Source organism: Pteronotus mesoamericanus, unplaced genomic scaffold (assembly GCF_021234165.1).
Source record: "Pteronotus mesoamericanus isolate MK-2021 breed Mesoamerican mustached bat unplaced genomic scaffold, CSHL_Meso_final contig_557, whole genome shotgun sequence".
NCBI lineage: Eukaryota > Metazoa > Chordata > Mammalia > Chiroptera > Mormoopidae > Pteronotus > Pteronotus mesoamericanus.
This window is the reverse complement of record NW_026555200.1, coordinates 5,423,396-5,446,095: the sequence shown is the minus strand read 5'-3', so window position 1 is coordinate 5,446,095 and position 22,700 is coordinate 5,423,396. Positions and strand designations below refer to the sequence as shown.

General features: G+C 46.6%; 1 protein-coding gene across 3 annotated transcripts in view; it reads left to right on the top strand.

The window, feature by feature from the left end:
• Positions 1-22,700, top strand: part of UBE4B (ubiquitination factor E4B) — a 95,274-nt gene that overhangs the window by 42,080 nt on the left and 30,494 nt on the right. For 2 of the 3 annotated variants that reach the window (XM_054579775.1, XM_054579776.1), the window contains 14 exons: positions 10-97; positions 896-1,040; positions 2,696-2,924; positions 3,387-3,800; positions 4,437-4,577; positions 10,667-10,808; positions 11,697-11,797; positions 12,360-12,474; positions 15,663-15,746; positions 18,205-18,261; positions 18,803-18,919; positions 19,018-19,116; positions 19,702-19,815; positions 21,260-21,458. In XM_054579775.1, coding sequence (XP_054435750.1) covers positions 10-97; positions 896-1,040; positions 2,696-2,924; positions 3,387-3,800; positions 4,437-4,577; positions 10,667-10,808; positions 11,697-11,797; positions 12,360-12,474; positions 15,663-15,746; positions 18,205-18,261; positions 18,803-18,919; positions 19,018-19,116; positions 19,702-19,815; positions 21,260-21,458 — 2,045 coding nt within the window. The remainder of the gene's footprint in view (positions 1-9; positions 98-895; positions 1,041-2,695; positions 2,925-3,386; positions 3,801-4,436; positions 4,578-10,666; positions 10,809-11,696; positions 11,798-12,359; positions 12,475-15,662; positions 15,747-18,204; positions 18,262-18,802; positions 18,920-19,017; positions 19,117-19,701; positions 19,816-21,259; positions 21,459-22,700) is intronic. The other variant, XM_054579777.1, reaches the window with a different exon arrangement.

Here is a 22,700-nt window from a genome sequence, read left to right as displayed (position 1 = left end):
TACTTAAAGCATGTCCCAGGTGGATGTGGATTCAGGAATTGAAAATATGGAAGTTGATGAAAATGATCGGAGAGAAAAAAGGAGCCTCAGCGATAAGGTTGGTAAGAGAGGAGCCCTTACGTCCGTTTTTAGTGCAGCTGCCACAGATGGCACGCTTCGCGCCCTGCAGCTGTGGCGCCTGTGAGAGCGGGCCACCCCCGCCGGCAGGTCCCTTTAGCTGAGCGGTTTTTTTTGTTTTGTTTTTTTGAGGAAAAGTAGCCTCACTTGCCCTTCTTAATGGAAGCATGACTCGGTCCATGTTTTTGTCAGTATATGTGGTTTGTAACAGGAATGCCTTTAGAGGTAACTTGGATGTTTTTCTGCTGGTGTTTGGGTTGAGCAAGAAGGCCATCATCCGTGCCCTTCTGGGGAAAATGCTGGGGCTGGAAGCAAGAATACAGTATGGGGGGTCCAGCAGCTAGTCGGGGCTTTCTGAAAACATGAGGTCTTCATATACTGTTGTCACTGAGCTCAGTTCCTATATTTGGGAAAAGGATGTTTTGGGTTTGGGGTTTTGTGGGAGGACGGTTAGGTTGTCTTCGGTGCGGTGTAGAACAGGTATCGGTAACTGCATCAGTTTCTGTTCAATAAGTTGTTATTCGTGTTCCACAACACATATTGATGATTGTTAGAAGTTGGACTGTAAGTAGTGTGATGCTTAATGTTGTATCGTTCTTTAGTGTTGTAAAAAGTTGTAACTTTGAAGGCTAGTAACAAGTTTATTTATCCCTAAATCAATGGGTGATAGTTCTGTGCAATTCTGAAATGAATTAAATCAGAATTAAGTATTTCTGTTGAAGTCTAACTCATGCCTCCTACCCCTTGGAATTAACCCCCACATCTTCTTCCTTACAAGGAGCCTCCATCAGGTTCTGAAGTGTCTGAAGAACAGGCCTTACAGCTGGTCTGTAAGATCTTCCGTGTCTCCTGGAAGGACCGGGACAGAGACGTCATCTTTCTTTCCTCCCTTTCTGCACAATTTAAGCAGAACCCAAAAGAAGGTAGGAACCTAGCTCAGCAGCCCTCTTCCCAAGCACTGTCCTCAAGGGAAGCAGGAATGTAAGACCTGTTGTCCTTCCCTGCCACCCACAGTCACTCTCTTCTGCTCTGGGGATGTGTTTTTTATTACAGGGACACTTCTTGACGAGGACACTGATGTATGGCCACTTCCTACTTGTCCTATTGATAAGTTCATTTTTTACTTTTAAGATTCTCTAAAAGAAAACTGTATAAATAAGTTAATGGTGTCCACTGTCTCACGGTTGAAGTTTTTTCCTTGTGATAGGAAGATACTCTGAGCATTAGCGCCCCTTATAGAGCAGGAGCATGCGGAGGTAGTCTCCAGGGACCCTGCAAGAGGGCTCTGTGACCTGTGCCTGCCGGGCCCAGCGTATACCTCAGCTTCATTCGATTGCTCAGCAAGATGGGACATACTGAGCTTTTGCCGTGTTTCCAGGATTCCATTTTAAGAAGCTACACTAAAACCACACCTATGACAAAGTAGTCAAGCTCTTAGTGCACCCGCATGACAGGGCACTGTCCCTTCTCTTCAGAGCCGGCATCTGGAACACAGAAGGGGCCGGGAGGTGTGCCGGGGTGTCCACCTGCGTGTCACTGCAGTATAACCTCCCCGCTGGCAGCACTTTCAGTCTGGCTGCTCGCGGACGCAGTCCCAGGGCCTAGGGGGCGCCTGGCACTTAATAATCCCTCGTTAGATGTATTTTAAGTGAGTGAAAGCATATCTGGGAGATCGGCTTCCCCTTTCCTGCGCTACCTGTCCTCCCGATGAACAGAAGGTTGGGCCTCCTGCTGGATGGATGGTTCACTTCTGATCTTCCTGGGATCTTCTTCACTCTGGTTGCAGAGATGAGCTTAGCAGTCAGGTGTTTGAAAACTCTGCCATTTGTTGTTCTTGCTATAAATCTTAAGATTCTCAAGTGTCTCTTGTGCATATATAAGTGGTAATTTTTAATAACCAAATCAGGTAAGATTTCCATGGGTTTGAACATTTATTTATATATTTAACTTTATAAAGTGTATTTAAAGAACTGCAATGAAGCAGTTAGGAGCTGCTGAGAGTAAGAAGGAAGCTGGGAAGTGAGATCTGCTCCAGAAAGCCAGATGGCGACTAGAAATTAGACCCTTCCTATAATACTTTGAACTTTGTACTTGACAGTTTTACTGTATATAAAACATACATAAGAGAAGAAATATTAACCCATTTGCATTTCTAGTGTGATAAACTAACCTCTGTTGTTGGGGGTAACTTTTTTTACAGTTAATATATATCAGCAGTGACTCATTGGCTGCACTTCAGGGTTTTTTTTAAATAAGTTTTGTATTGTGGAATAATTCTAGATTTCCAGAAAAGTTGTAGAGATAGTACAGGGAGCTCCTGTATGCACTTCACTGTTTCCTCTAATGTTAGCTTCTTACATAACCCCAGTAGACCCGAAAACTAAGATGGTATTAATTCACTACGCTCCAGACCTTATTTGGATGTCTCCAGGTTTCCCACTAATGTCCCTTCGCTGTCCCGGGGCCCCCTCAGAGCCGGGGCACCTCACGGGGCCACTCTGGTTCTGCCTGGCTCACGCAAGGACTGTGCGTATGAAGAACCATGTGTAACCTCTTTTTTATTCTGCCTTTCCAACAGTGTTCTCTGATTTTAAGGACTTGATTGGCCAGATTTTAATGGAAGTGCTCATGATGTCCACTCAGACTAGAGATGAAAACCCCTTTGCCAGCCTGACAGCCACGTCACAGCCGATTGCAGCGGCAGCTCGGTCACCAGACAGAAATCTCACGCTGAATGCTGGCTCCAATCCAGGAACAAGTCCCATGTTCTGCAGTGTGGGTTCCTTCGGTGCCAGCTCTTTGTCTAGGTCAGTGTGTTCTTTTTGCACATCTAATGGGCAGTGACATAGCCACGAGTGTGTAAGAGCAGTGCACGTTCTTTCGTGGGCCCGTGTCATGCAGGTTGTAACGCGTGTCATATTTGGGGGGATGGGCTTGATCATTGCAGGAGATACTGTCTTTTCCAGACTGGTCTCTCTGGCTCTCCGTGGTTTGGCTATGGGTGAATTAAGGTTTAGAAACAAATGGCTGTATGTTGTACATTATTCTTTGGCAAGAGGGCTTTAAAATATCGTAAGCAAAACCTCTAGTTCTTTACAGCAATGAGATTACAGTTATTCTGGTGTCTGGAAGTTGTGTATACTGGAATGCCTAGAGATACGAAGTGTGAATATGCTATTCTTTAAAAGCTTGCTGTTTTCCATTCTGGCTATTTATCTCAAGTTTTTCTTCAATTTTCTCTTCTTTCCTCCCTTTCTCAACTAATGTAGCCTCTATGAAACTAGTCCAGCTCCCCACACGAGTCTCTGGAGCTCGGAGCCGAGGACGAGCCCGCCTCTCGCCTCCCCCTCCGGCGCAGCCAGCCGCGCGGCTGCGCCGGCCCTTTCCCTGAGCGCCCACGGCGCCGCCGCCTCCGGGACCGCGGCGGGAAGCCAGCCCTCGTCTCCGCGGTATCGCCCCTACACTGTCGCCCACCCCGGGGGGGCTGCGGCTGCCCCTCCCCCGAGGCCCTCAGGCTGCTCCGCCCTGTGTAGCTCACCGCGTCTCCCCACCCTCGCTAGTAGCCCTCAAGCGGTGCCGGCCAGCTCCTCCCGACCGAGAGCCACCAGCACGGGGCCGCCTTTACTGTCCGCCTCGCCCAGTGCCGGGAGCAGACGTCCCTCCTCCCTGAGGACCTCCCCTAGGTACTTGCGCAGCAGCAGAGCCGGGCGCGTGCTGGCGGGGCAGGGGCAGCAGGTTCCGGCCTCCGCCCCGGGGCCCCGGGGTCCGCGGGAGGCCAGCCCCCTGCGGCCCGGCTTTGGCGGCCTCGGGGGCCCTGCTGCGGGCGCCTGTCTTCCCTGCCTTCCCTCACTTCTCCGTTGCGAACGAGAAACGGAGGAAGACGTAGTAACTTAGTTTTTAAAATCTCCATGTGGCGTTCCTCATTACAGACAGATTTCGGACCCTGTTGGCATTTTGTAAGTGAGAGTCGGGGACCACAGAACCACTTTTCGACTTTTTATATACTGCTGTCCGTGGTAGTTGAAACCCGAGTCAGACCGAGGGGCCGAGGGAGCAGCGCCGGCCCGCGTGCCTCCCCGCCCCGCTCGGCCGGGCCTCCCGCCGCCGCGGCCGCTCGGAGAGAGGCCGGCCCAGAATCCCGGCAGTCGGGCCCCGCGTGCCCACGCAGGCCCGTAACTGAGGGGAATCACTTTTCTGCATGGCAGTTGATAAAACTTTCAGCGTAAGGTTGAATTAAAGGGACAGCAGTTGCAAAAGCTTTCTCCCTCTTGTTTTTTCCTCTGTTCCCTGATGACTTTTTTTTGCTTTTGTTGTGGTAGTATGTACGACAGTCCTTTCTCCTTCCTCTTCCTCGCACTTTCTGGGGACAGTAGTGATGAAGATGAAGAAGAAGATGATGATGGTGATGATGAAGGTGGTGGTGGTGGTGATGAGTTTTCTGGTGTCCAGTTTGGGTCCAGGTATCAGGAATGGAGTCTCACCCCTGCATGTGCATAGGAACTAACTTTTATAGGCCCTGATTAGGGGTGTGCTTGGAATCCACGCAGGTCAGGGTCGGACGAGACCCCCTGGAGAGTGAAGATGGGAGAGACTTGCATGTACTTGAAATGTTAGGACCCTCTTGTGGGATAAAGTACACACAGGGGACTTTCCATAGCAGTTGTTACCTGGTGAGTCTGGAGAAAACATACATTCATTTGTCAAAACCATGAACAACACACTAAAGGTCAGTCGTCGCTACGTGCGTCCACCCTGAGATCTACAATGAAGAACCCTTCACTTTATCTGTTGCGAGAATGTTCTTGTGAGCTACTGGATGTGAGCAACATAGGCTCTGCGAGGCTTGTTTTCTTACGTGCAGGTGCATGGATTACTGCTACTTAGGAACGGCAGAGGGGCTGCTGCGCGTGTGCCCATCGAGGAGCATGCGCGGTCATGCTTCCGGTGTAATAGCGATTCTGCTTTTACTTGCAACCTTGAATTTCATTGATTACCCCCTTTGACCTCAGTGAAGTTACAACAGGCTAAAACCCTATTTTAGCTGGCCTTTGGAATGGCAGCAGAGGCTAAAGTATAGTTCACAGTGTTGCTGAATGTTCACCCCTGAAAACAAGTGCAAAAGGCTACTTAGGTTTTCTAGGTGACTTTGGGAAAGAAAATTTAATAGCACTGTCTTTCTAACACTGACTTACTGTCTTACAGTTTTGCTCTTAAATTGAAGTTTTCCTCTGGTCTGAGTTGGTATTTGTGCCCAGCACTGTTCAAAAATAACTCCAGGCTATAAATAGAGAAGGCAGTAAGAGTTAGGTACACTTCATTAAATCTGACAGTGTGCAGAAGAATTGTTGGAGAGTAAGTATATAAAGAGAGGAGGGTATGTCGGTGCAAGGTTGAATATTGACTCAGGAAGGTTGATATTTGCATTAGGTTGAACATTATATTGCTCTTTCTCAAGCAGATTTCCCAGAGGTAAAAGTGCCGTTTTCATGTAGATAGAAATCCTGTTGCATGATTAGTTACGCAATAGGCATCCTTGTTAGGAATCAATTTCCATGCATGTTCAAAGTGCTTTGTTATTTGTTTTACTGTAAATTATCGGTGGGAGAAACGCTGTCTCTCCCTGGCCTATTTAATTCCAACTTTCTCTAACACAGATATCAGGTTGTGTGCTGCTGTTACTAACTCCTGTCTTTCTGGACTTAACCACACCCTGGCCTGGTCTCAGATCTAGACTCTGTATCCACACGGAGAGGAAGAGCTCAGTGGTTGTGTAAGAATGGCCCCGCGTGCTTACTGAGCGTCACGTGCCAGTGACACTGCATACATTCTCACCTCCATCCGCCCACAGAGCTGGGCTACCGGTGGGCCAGTCACGCGACCAGCCCCTGCAGAGCCCTGATCCAGAGCCCACGTGCTACCTCTGGCGTATCTGCCTTTGCCCAATAGGACAACTTGTACTGTTCTCGTTTCTTACTGGTTCTGCTGCTGCCAAGAGCATCTACTCTATTCCTGGGCAAGAACATTTTACTCCTTAGTTACAGAATTCCATTCCAGTCAGCTGGCAGGTCTTTCGCTGGCTGTTAAAATGAATTCTGATCTATCCAGATTTTGGCAATTATAGATTCTGAGTAGATATCAGAAAGAATATGAAATGATAGGTAAAAATACATAACGGGAGAAACAAGCGAAGAGGAACCCGGGAACGCGTGCCAGGCCCAGGCTGGGGAGAGGCAGCGGGGCCCTGTGCAGTCGCGCGCTCAGCAGGCGTTCTTTTCTCTCCCCCTTTCTCATTGATCATCTCAGAATTTTATTTACTTTGAAGAAAATGATTTGAACACCCACTTCTTGCCTATACGATTAATGTGGATGAAGGACTCAGCGGGGCTTGTATCTGTCCCCCTCTAAGTGCTCTGTGGAGTTGATGTGTTGCACATCTTTTTGGAAGTGGCCTGGGCAAATGTTCCTTTGTTAATTATTGATAGTGGTGACGATAGGGATTAATTTAAGAAGGTAAAAACATTCCCCTGTGAAAAGAGCTGTGTGAATTATGAGGAACTACTTCATCCGGGAGTGGAAACCGGCAAAGTTAGAGAATTGTCTTGTGATCAAGACACCACAGGATTTACTCTGCGGAAAATTTTTTTGATTGTTTCATAGGAAGTTGATGACCCAAAAGAAATTTGGACTTCTGGGGTATTTTTACTGCTTAGATGTTTCAGTGAAGGAGGTCAAACCTGGAAAGTCAGGAGCATGTGCGTGAACAGTAAGAGAACCACAAGCAGACAGTGGAAGGTGAACGTTCATGCTGATTTCTGCTGGTGGTCACTGCTCGGAGAGGAGCCGTGGACAGGATCAGAAGGCAGTCCTTCCGCTGTGTCAGTCCCCAAACCTCCCAGTGACTCCCCTCCTCACACAGAGTGAAACGCACAGCCTGTCCCCCGGCCTGCAAGACTGTGCGTGTCATGTATGTACACATGCACACACGGGTGCACACTCACACTCCTCCTTTCTAACCCCGCCTGCCCCCACTGGCCTGTGCCCTCCAAGCGCATATACTCGATCCTGTCCCTGAACTCACCTAGCAGAGCCTTCCTGCCTTGGCCCAAGGGCCCTCAGCCCGACTCCCTCAGTCTGTGTACGTGCGTCTTACCAGAGTGCCCCTCACCCTATTCTATTGAACATTGTAACACACACACACACACACACACACACACACACACACACACACCACACCCCCCCGCCCTGCCCCCCCATTCTGTCCCATATCCTCCGCTTCCATTTTTCCCCAGAGCCCTACTGTTTTGCGCACCCCCCTCTAGAACTAAGCGCATCTCTTTGATTGAGCAGGTTACCCCAGGCCCCATGGCAGCGCCTGGAAGCAGCAGGCCCAGCACGAACCTTTGTTCCCTGCACATCGCTTCACACTGCATGGCTCTGATCATAGTGTGCGCTGGGAAGGTATAAAACTCCAGAACCTGCGTGCAAAAAAGAAGGAAGTGGGGTGGCTGTTCCCCTTACAGAAGAAAAGAAACTGCAATGGAACCTTTTTGAGAAACAAGTTTTTGTAATGGGATTCAGTTTGCACAGGTCTGTCTGATGCACATATAAGTCCCAGGAATATTTTCATTGTGTTTTCAGAAAGATTCAGCTATTATGTGATTTCATTACGTGAGGTAATTACGTTGTTAACTTGGGCTGATGTCGTTACCAGAAAATGGTACGCTTGTCCTCCCAGAGGAAGTATGTTTTTTTTGTACTCTTAGGACTTACATATGATGTATTTCCAGTGTCATATTTCATATGTCAGCTGTTGTAAAACCATCATGAATTATAACAACTTTTTTAGGGGGGGAAAAACTATTTTAAAACATTTAAAAGATTTATTGATAGCATAAATTTATATAAACTGCATACCATTTTCTCCTGCAGCATCACATTTACAATTTGAGTCCAGCACTTTCACTTTGAATCTACAGACCCTTGTAAAGACCTTGGACCACTGCCTCACGTGCACAGCATTGGCTAGACGAGCCGGTTTTCAGACTTGTGATCATGGCTTAGCACCTTTAGGACCGACCTTCTAATTTTGCAGTATGTTGACGAATACTGGGGTTTACTCTGTGTTTCCTATTTGGATAAACTTTTTGCCTGGTTTTTTTTTTTTTTTTTTCCCTTTCTTCTCCCTTGAAATCGCCTGGGAGTGTTGCTCGGTGCCCGAGAGGTGATCACCAGCGTGCGCCATCCTCTTGGCTTTGAAACTCTCGTGTGTCCCAAGTGTTCACACGAGACGCTTCCCGGCCCCCAACAGGCAGTCTTCTGCGTGCACTGTCACTGCAGGTCTCGTGAAAGTATCTGCGAAGATATGTCAGCTGACTTTGAGGTGTTCAAATTTAAGTTAAAATGCAGTGGGGTGTGTCGGCTCAGAACGGAACCTAGTGTCAGTGCCCAAGCGGCCACCATCTAAACATGCTGATGTCACACATACGGTCACACGCTGGCTGTGGGCACTGCATCAGGCAGACTCCAATGTCCACTCTAAGGTTGGACTTTAAAAATGTGAGAAATAGGGGGCTTGTCATCAAGGAAATGTATAGTTTTAAATTTCTGTCTTAAACTTGCGGAAGATCTATTTTCACTGTCATTTGCAGGAGCTGCCCAAAGGAAAGTTAACCTTAACAGTGTGCAGGCGGAAGCCTGGGTTAGCGGAGCCCGTCTTTGGAAGGGCAGTGGCAGAGGCACTGAGTTGCCGAGGGGGATGGCAGGTAGCAGGAAACCACGATTGCTGCAGGGAAACACAAGTGTCTCTTCTTCCCCTTTCTGCTTTGGGGGGCACCCCACACTTGTACCTGTGGGTGAGGTTTTCTCTTCTGTTCTTACAGGGGTGGTTTCTCAGTGCTTTATCACAACACTCCTCTTTGTGTGGTCAGACCAATTAACAGGTATCAGATCCTGCCATTAATGAAAGAAGCGTGCCCCCAAATGAACTAATCAGAAGACAAGAATTCATTGTGTCCGGTTTGAAGGGTTCCCGCGCTGGCCTGCCCCCCCTTTGTCATGGCTCTGTGGGGGCACTTTGTGGGTGGCCCGTCAGGAGGGTGTTGGCTGCCTGTGCCTTTGTCTCCCTTTGAGCCTTGATGCCCCCTCCCGTCTCTCCCAGACCTGAATAGAAAGACCTGTATGGTACATTCTACAGTAGAGACGACCTGTATTATAGGAATTCAAATTTACTGGACTCTGGCCTAAAAGACTTAGATTTGAAACTGGCAATTTTTTTACCTTTTTCATTGAAATCCCTCAATATCACACTTTCATTCTAAGGTCAATTATGTATATTTTCCTAAAATTCCAAGGTTGGTTATGTGTCTATTCCAAAATTAGTTATGTATATCTACCCATCCGGGTACATAACAAATTGTTCTTAATGTCTCAGTTCCTCTTGGCTTTTTAGTTTCTAGCCTTCATTTGCCCTGTGTTGAAGTAGGAACAGGCCTCTCAGTTTCCTGCTAGTCTTCCCGTTCTTTAGTATCTTTCCTATGTCATCTTTTTTGCTAAGCTTACGTTTTCTCATTTTTATCTTCATTTCAAAATTCTTAGTCTCTTCCTATGCCACGATTAATCTCTCTGTATCTTTTGCACATATCAAATCAATTGGTGAGTTAACATCAGATTTGGTACCTGACCTACTTACTGATGGTTGGGTGGTCTATGCTTTATTTAATTCCCTCACACCTAACCCTTGCTATAATGTTTGGCTTTGGCCTCAGAACAGTTGTTACTGATAACAACAACGCCTCCTGCTGTTTCCTGCTTGTATTCTATGAAGCCCCTTCACACGACTCCATTTAACCCTCGCTGCTTCGGAGATGAGGTTTGGGGTTCAGGTAACAAGTCAGGGGTAGGGCTGGGGAGAGAACCCACATTTGGATACTCCTTGTACAAGGGTTTGGTTTGATGTTTACTGTACTACTTTGCCCTTTTCACTGAAAGCTTTGGAAAATTTGTGTTGATAATAAATATTTTACCGTCTCCTTTTAACCGGACAGTTTTCCTAAGCTCTGGTCCTATTGCCTGATGCTGGATAAAGGCTTTTGAGATCTATGCTGGAAATGATGAAGAGGAGGGGTATTTTGTTAGTCCCTTACAACTACACTCCTAAGGAGTCCAATGACGGTGATAGCATGGCCTCGCTCTAACCTCCAAGGGTGCCTGAGTGATGCTGGCCACTTGGTTTAAGTGCGTGTGACATCTCTTTAAATGCCTGGCTGCTCTTAGTCCTCCTGGTTTAGCAAGTTGCCATTCCCAACAAGATAAGATGCTGGGTTTCTTGTCAGACCGTCTTCTTAGTCAAAACAAAGCATTTACTAAAACCCCCGGTCGCTGGACTCGGAGCTGGCAAGGCAGAGGCCGGCCCGGCCTGGCTGCATGGGCGCCTGTGCTTGGGCCCGGGCACGGGGCCCTGACAGCTTTCTGCGGCGCATTGCGAGTGCTGTCTGGGACAGGTCATGGAGAAGAGCAAAGGATCAGCAGTTTTCCCTTTTCTTCTCCGTAGTTTGGGAGCCTGTGGTGGGGCAAGTACTTGGGATTCCTACAGCGACCATTTCGCCATCGAGCCCTGCAAGGAGACAGACATGCTGAACTACCTCATCGAGTGTTTTGACCGAGTTGGAATAGAGGAAAAAAAAGCACCAAAGGTAATAAATAGATTGACTTAAAAGAACCCACAAAAACCTGGTTATTTGTTTGATAAATTGTCCTCCCGCCCCCAGCATTCATTCATTTATTCAGCCAATCACGTGGTTACTGAGCATGTCCTGTATGCCAGGCACTGTGCTAAGATCTCAGGGTTTGAGCAAAACAGACGAAGGTCCCTGCCCCCAGGGAGCTCCCATCCTAGTGGAGGGAAGAAGTGACAGGGCCAGCGCCATAACTGCCAGCCACTCACGTGCCTCTGGTGATTCCTGACAGCCAGTCCTCACCACTGTGGTGACGAACAGCATCCGTGTAGGGCCTGTGGGCCGACAGGCGTGTGCTGGGCCCGCATGAGTTGAGTCGGCCCAGTGTATTCCAGCAGAAGGCAGGCATTGTTTTTAACGTTGTATGAATAAACAGATGAAGCTCAGAGATTTAGTAGTTGTCCAGAGTCACACACATAATAAGTTGCAAAATTGCATTTAAACTAAGGAAGCTACACTTTTTCTGCTATTTTGTGCTGACTTCACTTTCTAGTTCTAGTTTTCCATTAGAAATTAATTTGGTTGTCCACATGTTCCATACCTGTGAAGGGCCTCCTTGAGTTTGTTGCATTGAACCTTACTTAGCAAAGGCAGAGAGAGAATGGGCACATGTCTGAGATCCCTGAGTGGCGCCTCAAGTCTGCACGTCTTTCTTCTCTAACTGAAGGTTTCAGCAGAGCCAGCACACTCAGGTGATACGGTTTCTCTTGTTTGTTTGTTAGGAATAAAGGAAGAGCAGAGCATGCCGTTTTCTGGAGTTCAGTCTCCTCTGACTCTTGCCAATGTTCAACAGTATGGGATTATGTTGTTTGTCTTTGTAGCCCTCACCCCTACTTTTCCTTTCAGATGTGCAGCCAGCCAGCAGTCAGCCAGCTTCTGAGCAACATCCGCTCCCAGTGCATATCCCATACTGCATTAGTACTACAAGGTTCTCTCACACAACCAAGGTAGGAAAAACAGGCGTGTGCTGGATGGTAGCTTGATGTTAGCCTGCCCCTCACCGACCGCGTTGCCCCACCTTGACTACGTTACTGCCTCACCTGTAACGAGAAAGCGGTTGACTAGATGATCTCCGCGGTCCCTTCTCAAAGTGCCGTGAAAAGAAAACCCTCTCTGTGTGCCTCACTGAGCTAGACCGTTGTTGGAACATGTTGACATCCAGGCAGGAAATCACTAATTTAGTTTAAAAGCAGCTGCTTTAAATCAGTGGAGGTTTTCGATGAAATGTGACGATCATCCCTTCCCACGGATCACACGATCAGTTTTGGTTACTGAGTAACAGAGAATCCTGGTGGAATACGTAATTTGGGAATCATCTCTCATTTTTTTAGAAAGGGGTTATTAATGAGAAGAAGGGCGACCTTTTGCCTAAAACTAGTGTGTAGAATATTTGGGGGCTTTTGAGTTTGACTTTTGCCCGGGCGGCCGCTGCCGACGGGGCATTCCCTGTGTTCTCCGGTGTGGTCGTGAGTCGGTTCATCGCAGTTCTTGACTCTCACGGGCCCGCAGGTCCATGCAGCAGCCGTCCTTCCTGGTGCCGTACATGCTCTGCAGGAACCTCCCGTATGGCTTCATTCAGGAGCTGGTGAGGACTACTCACCAGGACGAAGAAGTGTTCAAGCAGGTAAGGTTTTGTGAATTTGCCGCCGAAACTTTCCACTTAGGAGCTTCTACAATGAGGCTGATTTTTAAATGCACCATGTATTGGAAACCTCTGACCCTGAATTGTACTGTGCATGTATTATCTCCTCGGAGGGAAGGCCTGTCGGAGAGTCCTTTTTTAGGGGAATCAGATTGACAGCTGCGCTGTTCAGACCACGGGCCCCTTCAGCCCATCAGCGAGGCACTGAGTATTTTACCTAGGATTCGCACCGGGCGCTTCGGGAGATAAGAAGAAATATTTTAAGGCCCCGCTCCTGATTTTAAGGAGCTTTTACCCCAGGAATACCAAGAGATAGCGTAAGGCATGCTGTGCATTTGCTAGACGAGTCGTGTTGAAAATGAGTCTCTGAGTTTACAAAGAAGAGATGAATAAATTGTTGACCGGATGAGCTCGGAGGCAGTGTGCACGCCACATGGCGTCTGTGTTCTGACCGGCAAAGCGGGAGGATGTCTCTTACCTCACCGATTATTTCACTCATTAACTCTTCATTCATTTTGTGTAGTCACGTGAAAATGCAGATATGCAATGTTTAATAATAAAGCTTAATGATGGCAGTAATAGTAAGTAGTAGACTTAGTCTTGCAGGGTTTCCAGCACCCTCTTGTGCGTGCTGCTTTATGGCCTGTCTGGTAAAGTGGGCACTGCGCCGCACACCCGTTCACACAAGCTGCTCCCCTGGGTGAAAGGGTTTTTATGACATTTTCTCTCCATTGGTTGTATGATCTTTTTGTGTGTATGTGACTAGGAAGAATAACAGAGGCAAAGCTAAAATTGATATGATTCCTTTTAATCTGTTTTTATACTTAACATTATTTATGAAGTTTAAGTCAGCCTTTGAATTCTCAAGAATTGTATCTTTAAAATATTAGTAAAAAAAGAGTCGAGTAAAAATCACAGCAAGTGTTGTGTGCTATGTGTCTGGAGCTCATAGGCTGCTTATCGTAGATGACGGTCTCGTTGACTACGGGAATATTCAGGGCACTGCAGTGAGCTTTTCTCCTCTAGAAAGAAAAGTAAGCTCTGATGAAAATAAATACCTTGAAAGGTTTAAGTGATACACTACATTATATGTGTAGTGTGCCTTAATCAGAATACTCCTCCGGTTCAGAAAGACATCACTTGAGCAACCCAGAGTAGCTTCAGCTACGTAAAGTCGGTTCAATGATCAGCTGAAAGGCGTGTGTCGCGCCTCTTTTATTTGTAAAGAAACTCATGCAGAGGTTATGAATGCCCTCCCTCTTCTTTTTTATAAAATTGAAGTGAAATTTACATAACGAGTGTAACCATTTTGAAGTATACAGTTCAGTGGCATTTAGTGTATTCACGGTGTTGTGTAGCCACCAGAGACCCACTTATTTTTAATCACAGAAGCCTGATGCCTTTCCTGCCACTCAGTGTGGGCCATGGCTTGTCTCTTTTGGATGTCACAGTGTATTTTTCCTAGAAAGGATGAGTAACATGGAAAACAGTGCTTTACCTTTTTGTCTTATTTGAATTATTAAATTTTTTTACTGAAATTTCAGTCTCCTTTTAATATGTGAGATAATCACAGAAAAACAGAAAAATAGTCACTAGAATTTAGGATTGGAGATGAATACTTGTAGCATTTTGTTATCACTGCTGGGAGCTATTTATTTCAATATAAAAGGATTATTTAAAATGTGTAAATCACACAAATAATATTACATTTGACTGAAAAATGTTATACTCAATATTTTGCCTTTTTATTATAAATTAAACTCTACTTAAAAAAGAGGATAACTCTATTAAAAGGAGTAAAGATGTTTTCCTTCACAGCATTCCTGAAAACGGTGTTAGAGGTTTTTCTAGATTTACGAAATTTATTTCTGTTGAGTCTGCAACCTCTGTTCACAGAGGCAACACAGAGTGTTTTTAAATTATTGATAGAGTTGAGAAGGTATTTCTGTTTATCTTAGTTGCAATTTTGGCATCCATACCTCCACACCAAAGCACTCCCTCTCCATTTTTGGCTGGCTTGTGCAAGCATATTACTTCTACCCCAATTGCTTAGTTGCAAAAACTAAAACAATTTCTTCCAGAGCTGTGTTGATACCTCAGGACGCTCCAGAGCACCGCTTGGTAATGGGGTACTTCTTAAATGATGACGTCCTCAATACAATCCGATGAAGTTAGTCGGAAAGGGAAATTTTCAGGTTTTCTCATGGCGTTATAGAACACTCCCTTTTTCAGCGTGTTGGCATTCAGATTGTCAGCTTTTGTTTACAACCTGTTTTACTTAATGTAATTACTAGTCTTGAATCCCAGAACTGGGGGTAGGGGAGTGTGGGGGAAAAAAAAAGTCTTGAATCCCAACAAAATCTCTTCACTGAGTTGATCAGTGAGTGCATGGTGGACTTCGAAGACAGGTTGTGCTAAGCTGGTCTTGTATAGTGTCCGCGTGCCCTGAAATGAGTGGTGGACTTGTGCAAGTGAGTGTGAGTGCCCTGAAGCTCCCATGGCAGGGGATGGTATTAGTTATGCCATGTGTGGAGGGGAAACATTCTGATCAAGCTTTCTTTTTCAATTTTAGCATTTACCAGCCATCTCTTTGTTCTGCATAATGAAAGCTAATGTAATAATAGCACCCATTATTGATCTGCTTTTCTTGTTCTCTTCAAAATAAGTAGGGAAAAATGGAAGGAATTAGATGACGGGGGGAGGGTGGCAACATAGAATTTTAAAAATATATTTATCGAGTTGAGAAGGTATTGAAACATTTAGTCCAGGTTTGTTTGTTTTCTGAACAGATTATAGGTGCTTGGCGATCAGCAACGTGTGTTGCTGAGATGTGCAGAGTTTAGTTGATTAAAGGAAGGACCCCTGAGAGTCCGGTAGCAGGCTTCAAGTTTACGGGTTTCTGTGAAGTCACTGGGCGTCCTGCCAGAGTATTGGGGTTCTCCAGATCCAGTAGCTTCTGGAGAAGTCAGCCGCACCGCTCTGTGCTTAGCCTCATCAGGGGACAGCAGCGTCCTGTGGCTGGAATCTGGGCTGCCTTACGCACAAAACAGCTTTTCCCGGGGGCGGCATGGCAGCACCTCTGCGTTTAGGTCCAGCACTTTATTTGCAATGCCTCCTGTTCTTACATTTCCTTAAGCTTGTATTTCTGATTTTGTTTTGCTTTCTTACAGATCTTTATTCCCATTTTACAAGGCCTGGCTCTTGCTGCCAAAGAGTGCTCCCTTGATAGTGACTACTTCAAGTACCCTCTCATGGTAAAACTTTGTTCTTTTTCTTTAACCCATTCCGTGGATGTTTTCTTCCAGATTATTTTAACGTGCACTTTTCTTTCAGGTCCATGATCAACCTTGTTTTCAAATTTAAACCATGAAATCATTGTGTTGGCCATGCAGAGTGTTTGGTGTGCAGTGAGAGGCATCAGCGAAGACAGTTAGCAGCCCGGTACCTGCCCCGCCCATCCGAGGCCTAGACAGGACCCAGTGACGCAGTCCTTAAATGCACTTCGCCTTATTGGGTAGCTTATGGAAACTAATTGTTGGTGGGATCCTTCTAAGTCTCCCAGCAGTGAGCACACCAGACTACTTGGGATGAAATTTTGTTGTTTAAAATAAAAAATTGCAAATTCAGATAAAAAGGCAAAGTTATGCAAAGGAAAGGATACAGCTTTATCCTTACGTAGAGACTTTCTACAGAAAGTATGAGACTCATTCTCTTGCTCCCCTTCCCTGTTTCCTGAGGCTGCACACTTCTCTTAGGCTTTACTCGGGCACAGAAAGCAGCCCTGCTTGGCCCCGCACGGCGCTGGGAGCAGGAGCGTAAGCTGTGGGCACAAGAGTCAGCCGGATTCTCACCCAGGCCCTGTGCCATCCTGAAAACAAGGGCGCCAGAAGCAAAATAACAGGCTCTTTTCCTCTCTGACTCTCATTTGACATTTTGGGAGAAAAATATTTTGAAGGATTATTGAATATTTCTCATTCTAGAAATATGAAGGAAAATATCAAAATACTTCGTTAAGTCTGCATATAAACACAACCTTGTGTAAATTGAGGCCTTAGTGAAATTGATATTTTTTACTGCATTTGTTCCTTTCTTTCATTATACCAACTTCCCATTATATCTTGCCATTAACCCATCACTTATTGAGGGCCCATTCTGTGCCAGACCCTGAGGACAGAGGAGCTGGTTAGACAAGGGACTTTTCCAGAGGGTGCTCAGAACCTGCTGCAAAAATCAAGACCACAGCGCTACGGTCAGAAAATGACACCGTGATAAATGCTAACAGAGGTGTACCCAAAGGGTGTGTTCATCTCCTAAAAAATCAAAATCAGTCTAAATGGCTAAATGTTAAAAGACACTGCTTAGGAACAGGAATTCTTAGTTTTAAAAATAATTTTGAATGGATTTATATAGGGCTCTTTTCATTGCACATGTTATTCAGGTTTCTAATAAAATTCATTAATCCTTATGCAGTGTTCTGTCTGTGGCAGATAAAAGGAAGGAGAATAATCTGATTGAGTTCAGTGATGAAATATTTCAGTGCATATTAATTATCACTGTATTATGTAAATATTCCTTCATGGAATTGTTGAGTTTTCTCTGGTGGTTTGACTTAGCTTGATGTTTAGGTTAGGAGCATTTAGTGTCAGATAGCAACAAAATGTTCTTCGTGGTCAAAAGACAAAGACCTTCATTATGATAGACAATAGTTGTATTCTGCACCGTTATTGATGCTTGTACAGCAATGAAAGTGCATTTCGAGAAAGGACAATAGTGAGAGGCAGGCAGAGGAAGTCTGTTGGAGCCAAAATCAGAAACCACTGTGATCATTCTCTGGGTCACTGGATCCCAGCTTTGCTATACATTGGGATCCCCTGGGGATCTTTAAAAAAAAATCCCGTCGCCTGGCACCCCAACACCCCGACACCGTAGTTAAAGCTCATCACGTGGCCTGTGGGGGTGTGGCCTGGCATTGGGATTTCCGAAGCTTCCCAGGAGATAGGAATGTGCAGCGAACTGTGGGGACCAGCCCTGGGTAGCGAGGACTCTTCCTCCTCTGTGGCCCTCTGAGCCTCGGAGCACCTCAAAGATGCGTCCGTGCCTCATGTCCACGCCACAGAGAAAGCGAGATGCCCTGTTGAAGTAGCGTTGACTGGATTAGCGTGCCTGCGAAGTTGTGCTCATCCTTAAAAAGGCCCTTTTCATGGTTCTCTCATGGAGAATGGTGGGCACTCCAAAGGAGAATTTTGGAGTTCTCAACCAGAGGTCTTGAAACCAAGGAATATTTTTAAGTATGTCCTATATTTGATAGCTTATTAAATTGTAATTATTTGTAGTCCCGTTTAGCGCTGGCAAGACTACCCATCTAAGGTTGATGAAGCACATCTTTTTGATGTGGAAAATTATTAAGTGAAAAAAATCACTTTTTGTAAAAATATACACACCTCTATGAGTATATGCACAAAAATATGTCTGGAAAGCTGTTAACTAAAATATCAATAGAGGTTATCCCTTAGGGTAAAGGTTATGAGTAATTGTTCATTTCATTTTATATCTGTTTTACGGTGTGAGATGTTGTTGTTAATCAAAAACACAGTGAAGCTGTTAGTGTTTGGAGGGAGTGCATACGTCGTTTTAGCAGCAGCAAAAACTATTCCTCGGTGCTCATGCTGCGGTCAGAGGAAACATGTTTAAATGACTCTCTCTGATTTCCAGGCGTTAGGGGAGCTCTGTGAAACCAAGTTTGGGAAGACACACCCCGTGTGCAATTTGGTAAGTGCCTCCCTGATGCGCTTGCACGTTGTTAGTGAGCATGTAGCTGAGCATGTTCCTTAGGTAGCATTGCCTGGAAGATGCATATTGGAGGACATGTAGATTAGATTTAGGCAGCATGGTTCTCAGCTGTTAAATTGATGTTAATACGTTACTTCCTGGGATGAAGCTATTTACTTTCGTGTGATTTTTTTATTCATAAGTGTTGTACATCTAGAATAACAAGTCCTACAAAGAATTTACTGGAATCCTTTCAGGGTATAAGAATAGTTCATTTGAACTCCATCAAAGAATCTTGAAACTTAAAAGTATCTTATAAAAACATGGAGGAGTTGGAGGACTTTCCTCCACCCAGGACAGGAAAACGCCAACAGGGATGCTAATGCTTTTGAGGGTCTGTGTTTTGGATGTTAAGTGTCAGCCGTTGTGCCGGTTGGTCACACCTGCTGAAGAGCGTGGCTGTTGAGAGCTCGCCTGTTTATCACATTCTTACATCACGTGCCGATTCCGCAGCTTGATTGGCCTCTTCCGCTCCGCACAGGTCGCTTCTTTGCCGTTGTGGTTGCCGAAGTCCCTGAGCCCTGGCTCTGGGCGGGAGCTACAGAGACTCTCCTACCTGGGGGCTTTCTTTAGCTTCTCGGTCTTTGCAGAAGATGATGTAAGTACAGTGGCCACTCCCACCTTGCAGCTCTTTGTCCAGGTTCCTTCTGCAGATGTACATTATACATCGACTGAATTTGTTCCTTCTCTTTCCAGGCTAAAGTGGTTGAAAAATATTTCTCAGGGCCTGCCATTACCCTGGAAAACACTCGCGTGGTTAGCCAATCATTGCAACATTACTTGGAGCTGGGAAGGGTAGGTGCTCAGAAAGTGAACCCAGGGGATGAATCAAAGAGAAACTGTAACCTGTATCTTAAACAATCACTGCAGCAGGAATAGTATGTGCCCTTGTTAGGAGGCATCACTGGGGACAGTCCTGAGTTGGGTGGCCGGGCTTGCTCTTAGGCGTGTAAAACATTTCAACTATGGGGTGAGTGAGCACTGTTAGTGTGCGCACACTACGGAATGACTCGCTTGTTCCAAATGTGGGTTGTGTGTCTTCAGTTCTCAAATTTGCAAGCCGCAAAGTTATAGGCTAATTATAGCATAATAAAGGTAATTTTGAGCCTATCCTGGAAAGGAAATAGCAAAGGCTCTTTCATTAAAACTATAACGAGCTGCCTGCCCTTCTCTGCACTCCGCCTTCATGCTGGCCCTGTTGATGTCGTCGAGTGTGGACTTTGCCTCCGTTCCTCTGTGGTCAGGGTCTCCTGCAGTGGGTGTGCGCGGCAGCAGGGGAAAGCGGGAAGGAGGCTAGCTGTTCTTAAGTCGGAAAGGGATAATTTCAAAGTAAAGTTTTAATCTTTTTTTTTTTTTGTCTGTTTTTAAAATAAATTTCAGCAAGAGCTTTTCAAGATTCTGCATAGTATTTTGCTAAACGGTGAAACCCGCGAGGCTGCCCTTGGTTACATGGCAGCTGTCGTCAATGCCAACATGAAAAAAGCGCAGATGCAGGTAGGGCTCCTAAGGCCTCCTTTTACTTACTCATGACATTCATTCCTCTAACTCCTGTGCACTCAGTGCCGACAGACCTTGTTCTGGGGGCTGGAGGTGCGGTGTGGGGCAGGAGAGCGGAGCCTCCTGTTGCTGTGCAGCCCGTGGTCTGTAGGGTAAATGAGTAAACATGCAGACGTTACTTCAGACAGCCATAGCGCCTAGGAAGCAAGTGCAGCAAGGTCCAGGACTTGCGGGCAACCTTGCAGCGACCAGAAAGAAGCCTTGGGAAGATTTTTGATTGGGTGGCAGAAAAGCACCTATGAGGAAGTGACCTTTGATCAGGGACCTGACTGATAAGAAAGAACCAGGCATTTCAAGGCTAGGAAAAGAGCTTCCAGAGATGTGAAAGGCCCTGAGGTGGGAATGAACTAGCTTGGGAACAAGCCCCACGTATCGGCTTTTGCACCGGGGGACAGTGAACAGGAAAGAGGAAGGCGGGTCGTGGGCAGAGGGGCAGGCAGAGGCTCTGTCAGCTTGGTCGGTGTGGTAAGAACTGTGGTGAGGAACCCCGAGGGTTTTCAGCAAGAGCCACCCAGTTTGCTGTGCAGGTGGTGGACTGAAGTGGGGAGCGGGGCTGGAGCAGACCTGAGGGGGCCCAGACACACGGTCCCGAGTGCCCCGGCCTGGGGAGGCAGGCCAGGGGCCTGGCTGTTTTGCCAGAGTAGAAAAGTTACAGGGGCATGCTTCCAGTGCCACTGATGGATGATGTGACGTTTCTACTCCGAAGAAGGAAAAAAGTGCATAGCAAAGTGTGGACCTTGTATCAGACTGTCTGATTTCCAGCTCAGGTTCCACCATTTACTAGTGGGAGACCTTGGTTACATCTCTGTTTCTCCAGTGCCTCGCTGCTAAGGGGGGTAATGGGAACTGCGTTTGTGGATTGGTGCATGAAGCCGTTGGAGCAGCGCCTCCTGCGCAGTGAATGCTCAACCTGCGTTAACTCTCATTGTCGTAGTCGTTACAGTGTTACTGCAGGGATGTGCCCTCGCGTCGGCCATGGAATCCTAGTTGAGGGGGAACAGTGAAACTAGTCGTTCTGGTGCTCCTGAGGGGAAATAAAGAAGAGGAAGGAAGCAACGTTTAGTGTTTCTGCTTACTAACTTTGAAGCTCTTAGGCACCTCACTTAAATTCCCTGAGCTTTAGTTTCCTTCTCTGGAAAATGTGAATAATAGGATAACTGACTTCTAAGGGCTCTTGTGAAGAGTCAGTGAGAGAATGTATAAAATGTTTCCCATGATTTAACTCCCAACCAGTAGCACCTGCTAATAGAGTGACATTGGGGACATGATGTGTATGTCTTTCTTTGACCTGAAGATGCACGTTTGGTTATCCTTCTTGTAAAGTTGTGCTAGAATTTCTGTTCACATCACTATTCTAAATGCTTCCTTTCCTGTTTCCCAGACGGATGACAGATTGGTTTCTACGGACGGCTTTATGCTGAATTTCCTTTGGGTGCTGCAGCAGCTCAGTACAAAGATCAAGCTGGAGACGGTTGACCCCACGTATATATTCCACCCAAGGTGTCGGATCACTCTTCCCCACGATGAGACCCGAGTGAACGCCACCATGGAGGATGTGAACGACTGGCTGACTGAGCTTTGTGAGTGCCGTGTTCATCGTTGGGCCACCAAATGCTGCCCTTCCATTTTTTTAATAATCAAAAAAAAGGAGAGACGACCTTTACCAGCAGATTACAGCTGGACTCAGAGCATCATCCCGCGGCTTGGATTTGACACCAGCACAGCATCCCTTCCTGTCGCCTCCTCGCTCCCTGTAGCCCATTCTTCTCTCCTCCAGGGACAGCTTTCACTGACTCCTCACCCCTACAGTGATGACCTCAGGCTCAGGGACTTCTCTGTGTCCCCGAGATTCACTCTGAGGGGGAGGCAGGCAAGGGAGCGTGTCTGAGGCCTTGATTGCTCGTTGCTCAAGCAGCCAGCATTACTGCTCTTCATGAGCTGTGGCTTTCTTTAGGGCCAGGCTCGACAGCCGATTCAGAGCTGTTTCTGAGTTGTGGTGAATTTTAACCGAAACATAGGCGACATCATAACCTAGAGATTTTAGTGTGCCTTCCATTTGGACCTTCCCTTACATTCTGTAGGAAATTTCCTATTTGTGGCTGATGGGATGATGGGGAGAAGAACTTGAATAAGTATGTGGATAGCAGCTGTACCATCTTGTGGTTAAATAGGAGGAGACCAAGGTTCCGAAAGGTGCCGAGCTCACCTGGCCTGTGGATCAGCAAGCGCGCCGCTGCTCAGGAGTTCCGCGGCGAGTGCAGGGCTCCTCCTCCTCTTCTTCCACATGGCCTGACCTGAGATTACCCTTCCTGATGTTCAGTTTGATTGCAGCTTCTCACTCAGTTTTTCTCATTTTTCTATAGTGAGAGAAGCATTCAAATTCTTTATGAAATCTCTGTCTCACTCAGGAGACCTGATTTCAGATAAGCCAAGCAGACTCCAGAATTAGGATCTGGGCTCTTGGGGTCCAGGAAGTTACGGGGTCATGGAGGAGGAGGTCAAGGGGGCTTTTCTAGAGAGCAGGCTGCCTGAAGAAAGGCTGGAGCCCAGGCAGACTGGCTCTGAGGAAGGCCCCTTCCAGCGGAGGGCCGTGGGAGGAGGAGGAAGGAGAGAGCCTGCGCTGCTTGGCCTCAGCCACCTCCCTGGCTAAATGTGGTCGTGACCCGGAGCGGTCCCAGGAGGCAGAGGGAGCGAGGGCAAAGGAGTGAAGGCAGAGGAGACGGGAGAAGAGAAGACAGCAGGCAGAGGGGAGTTATGGAAGCTGTGGCAGGTAAAATGTGTCTGGGAGACAGGTGCCCAGGAAAACAGAAAGGTGGAAATGC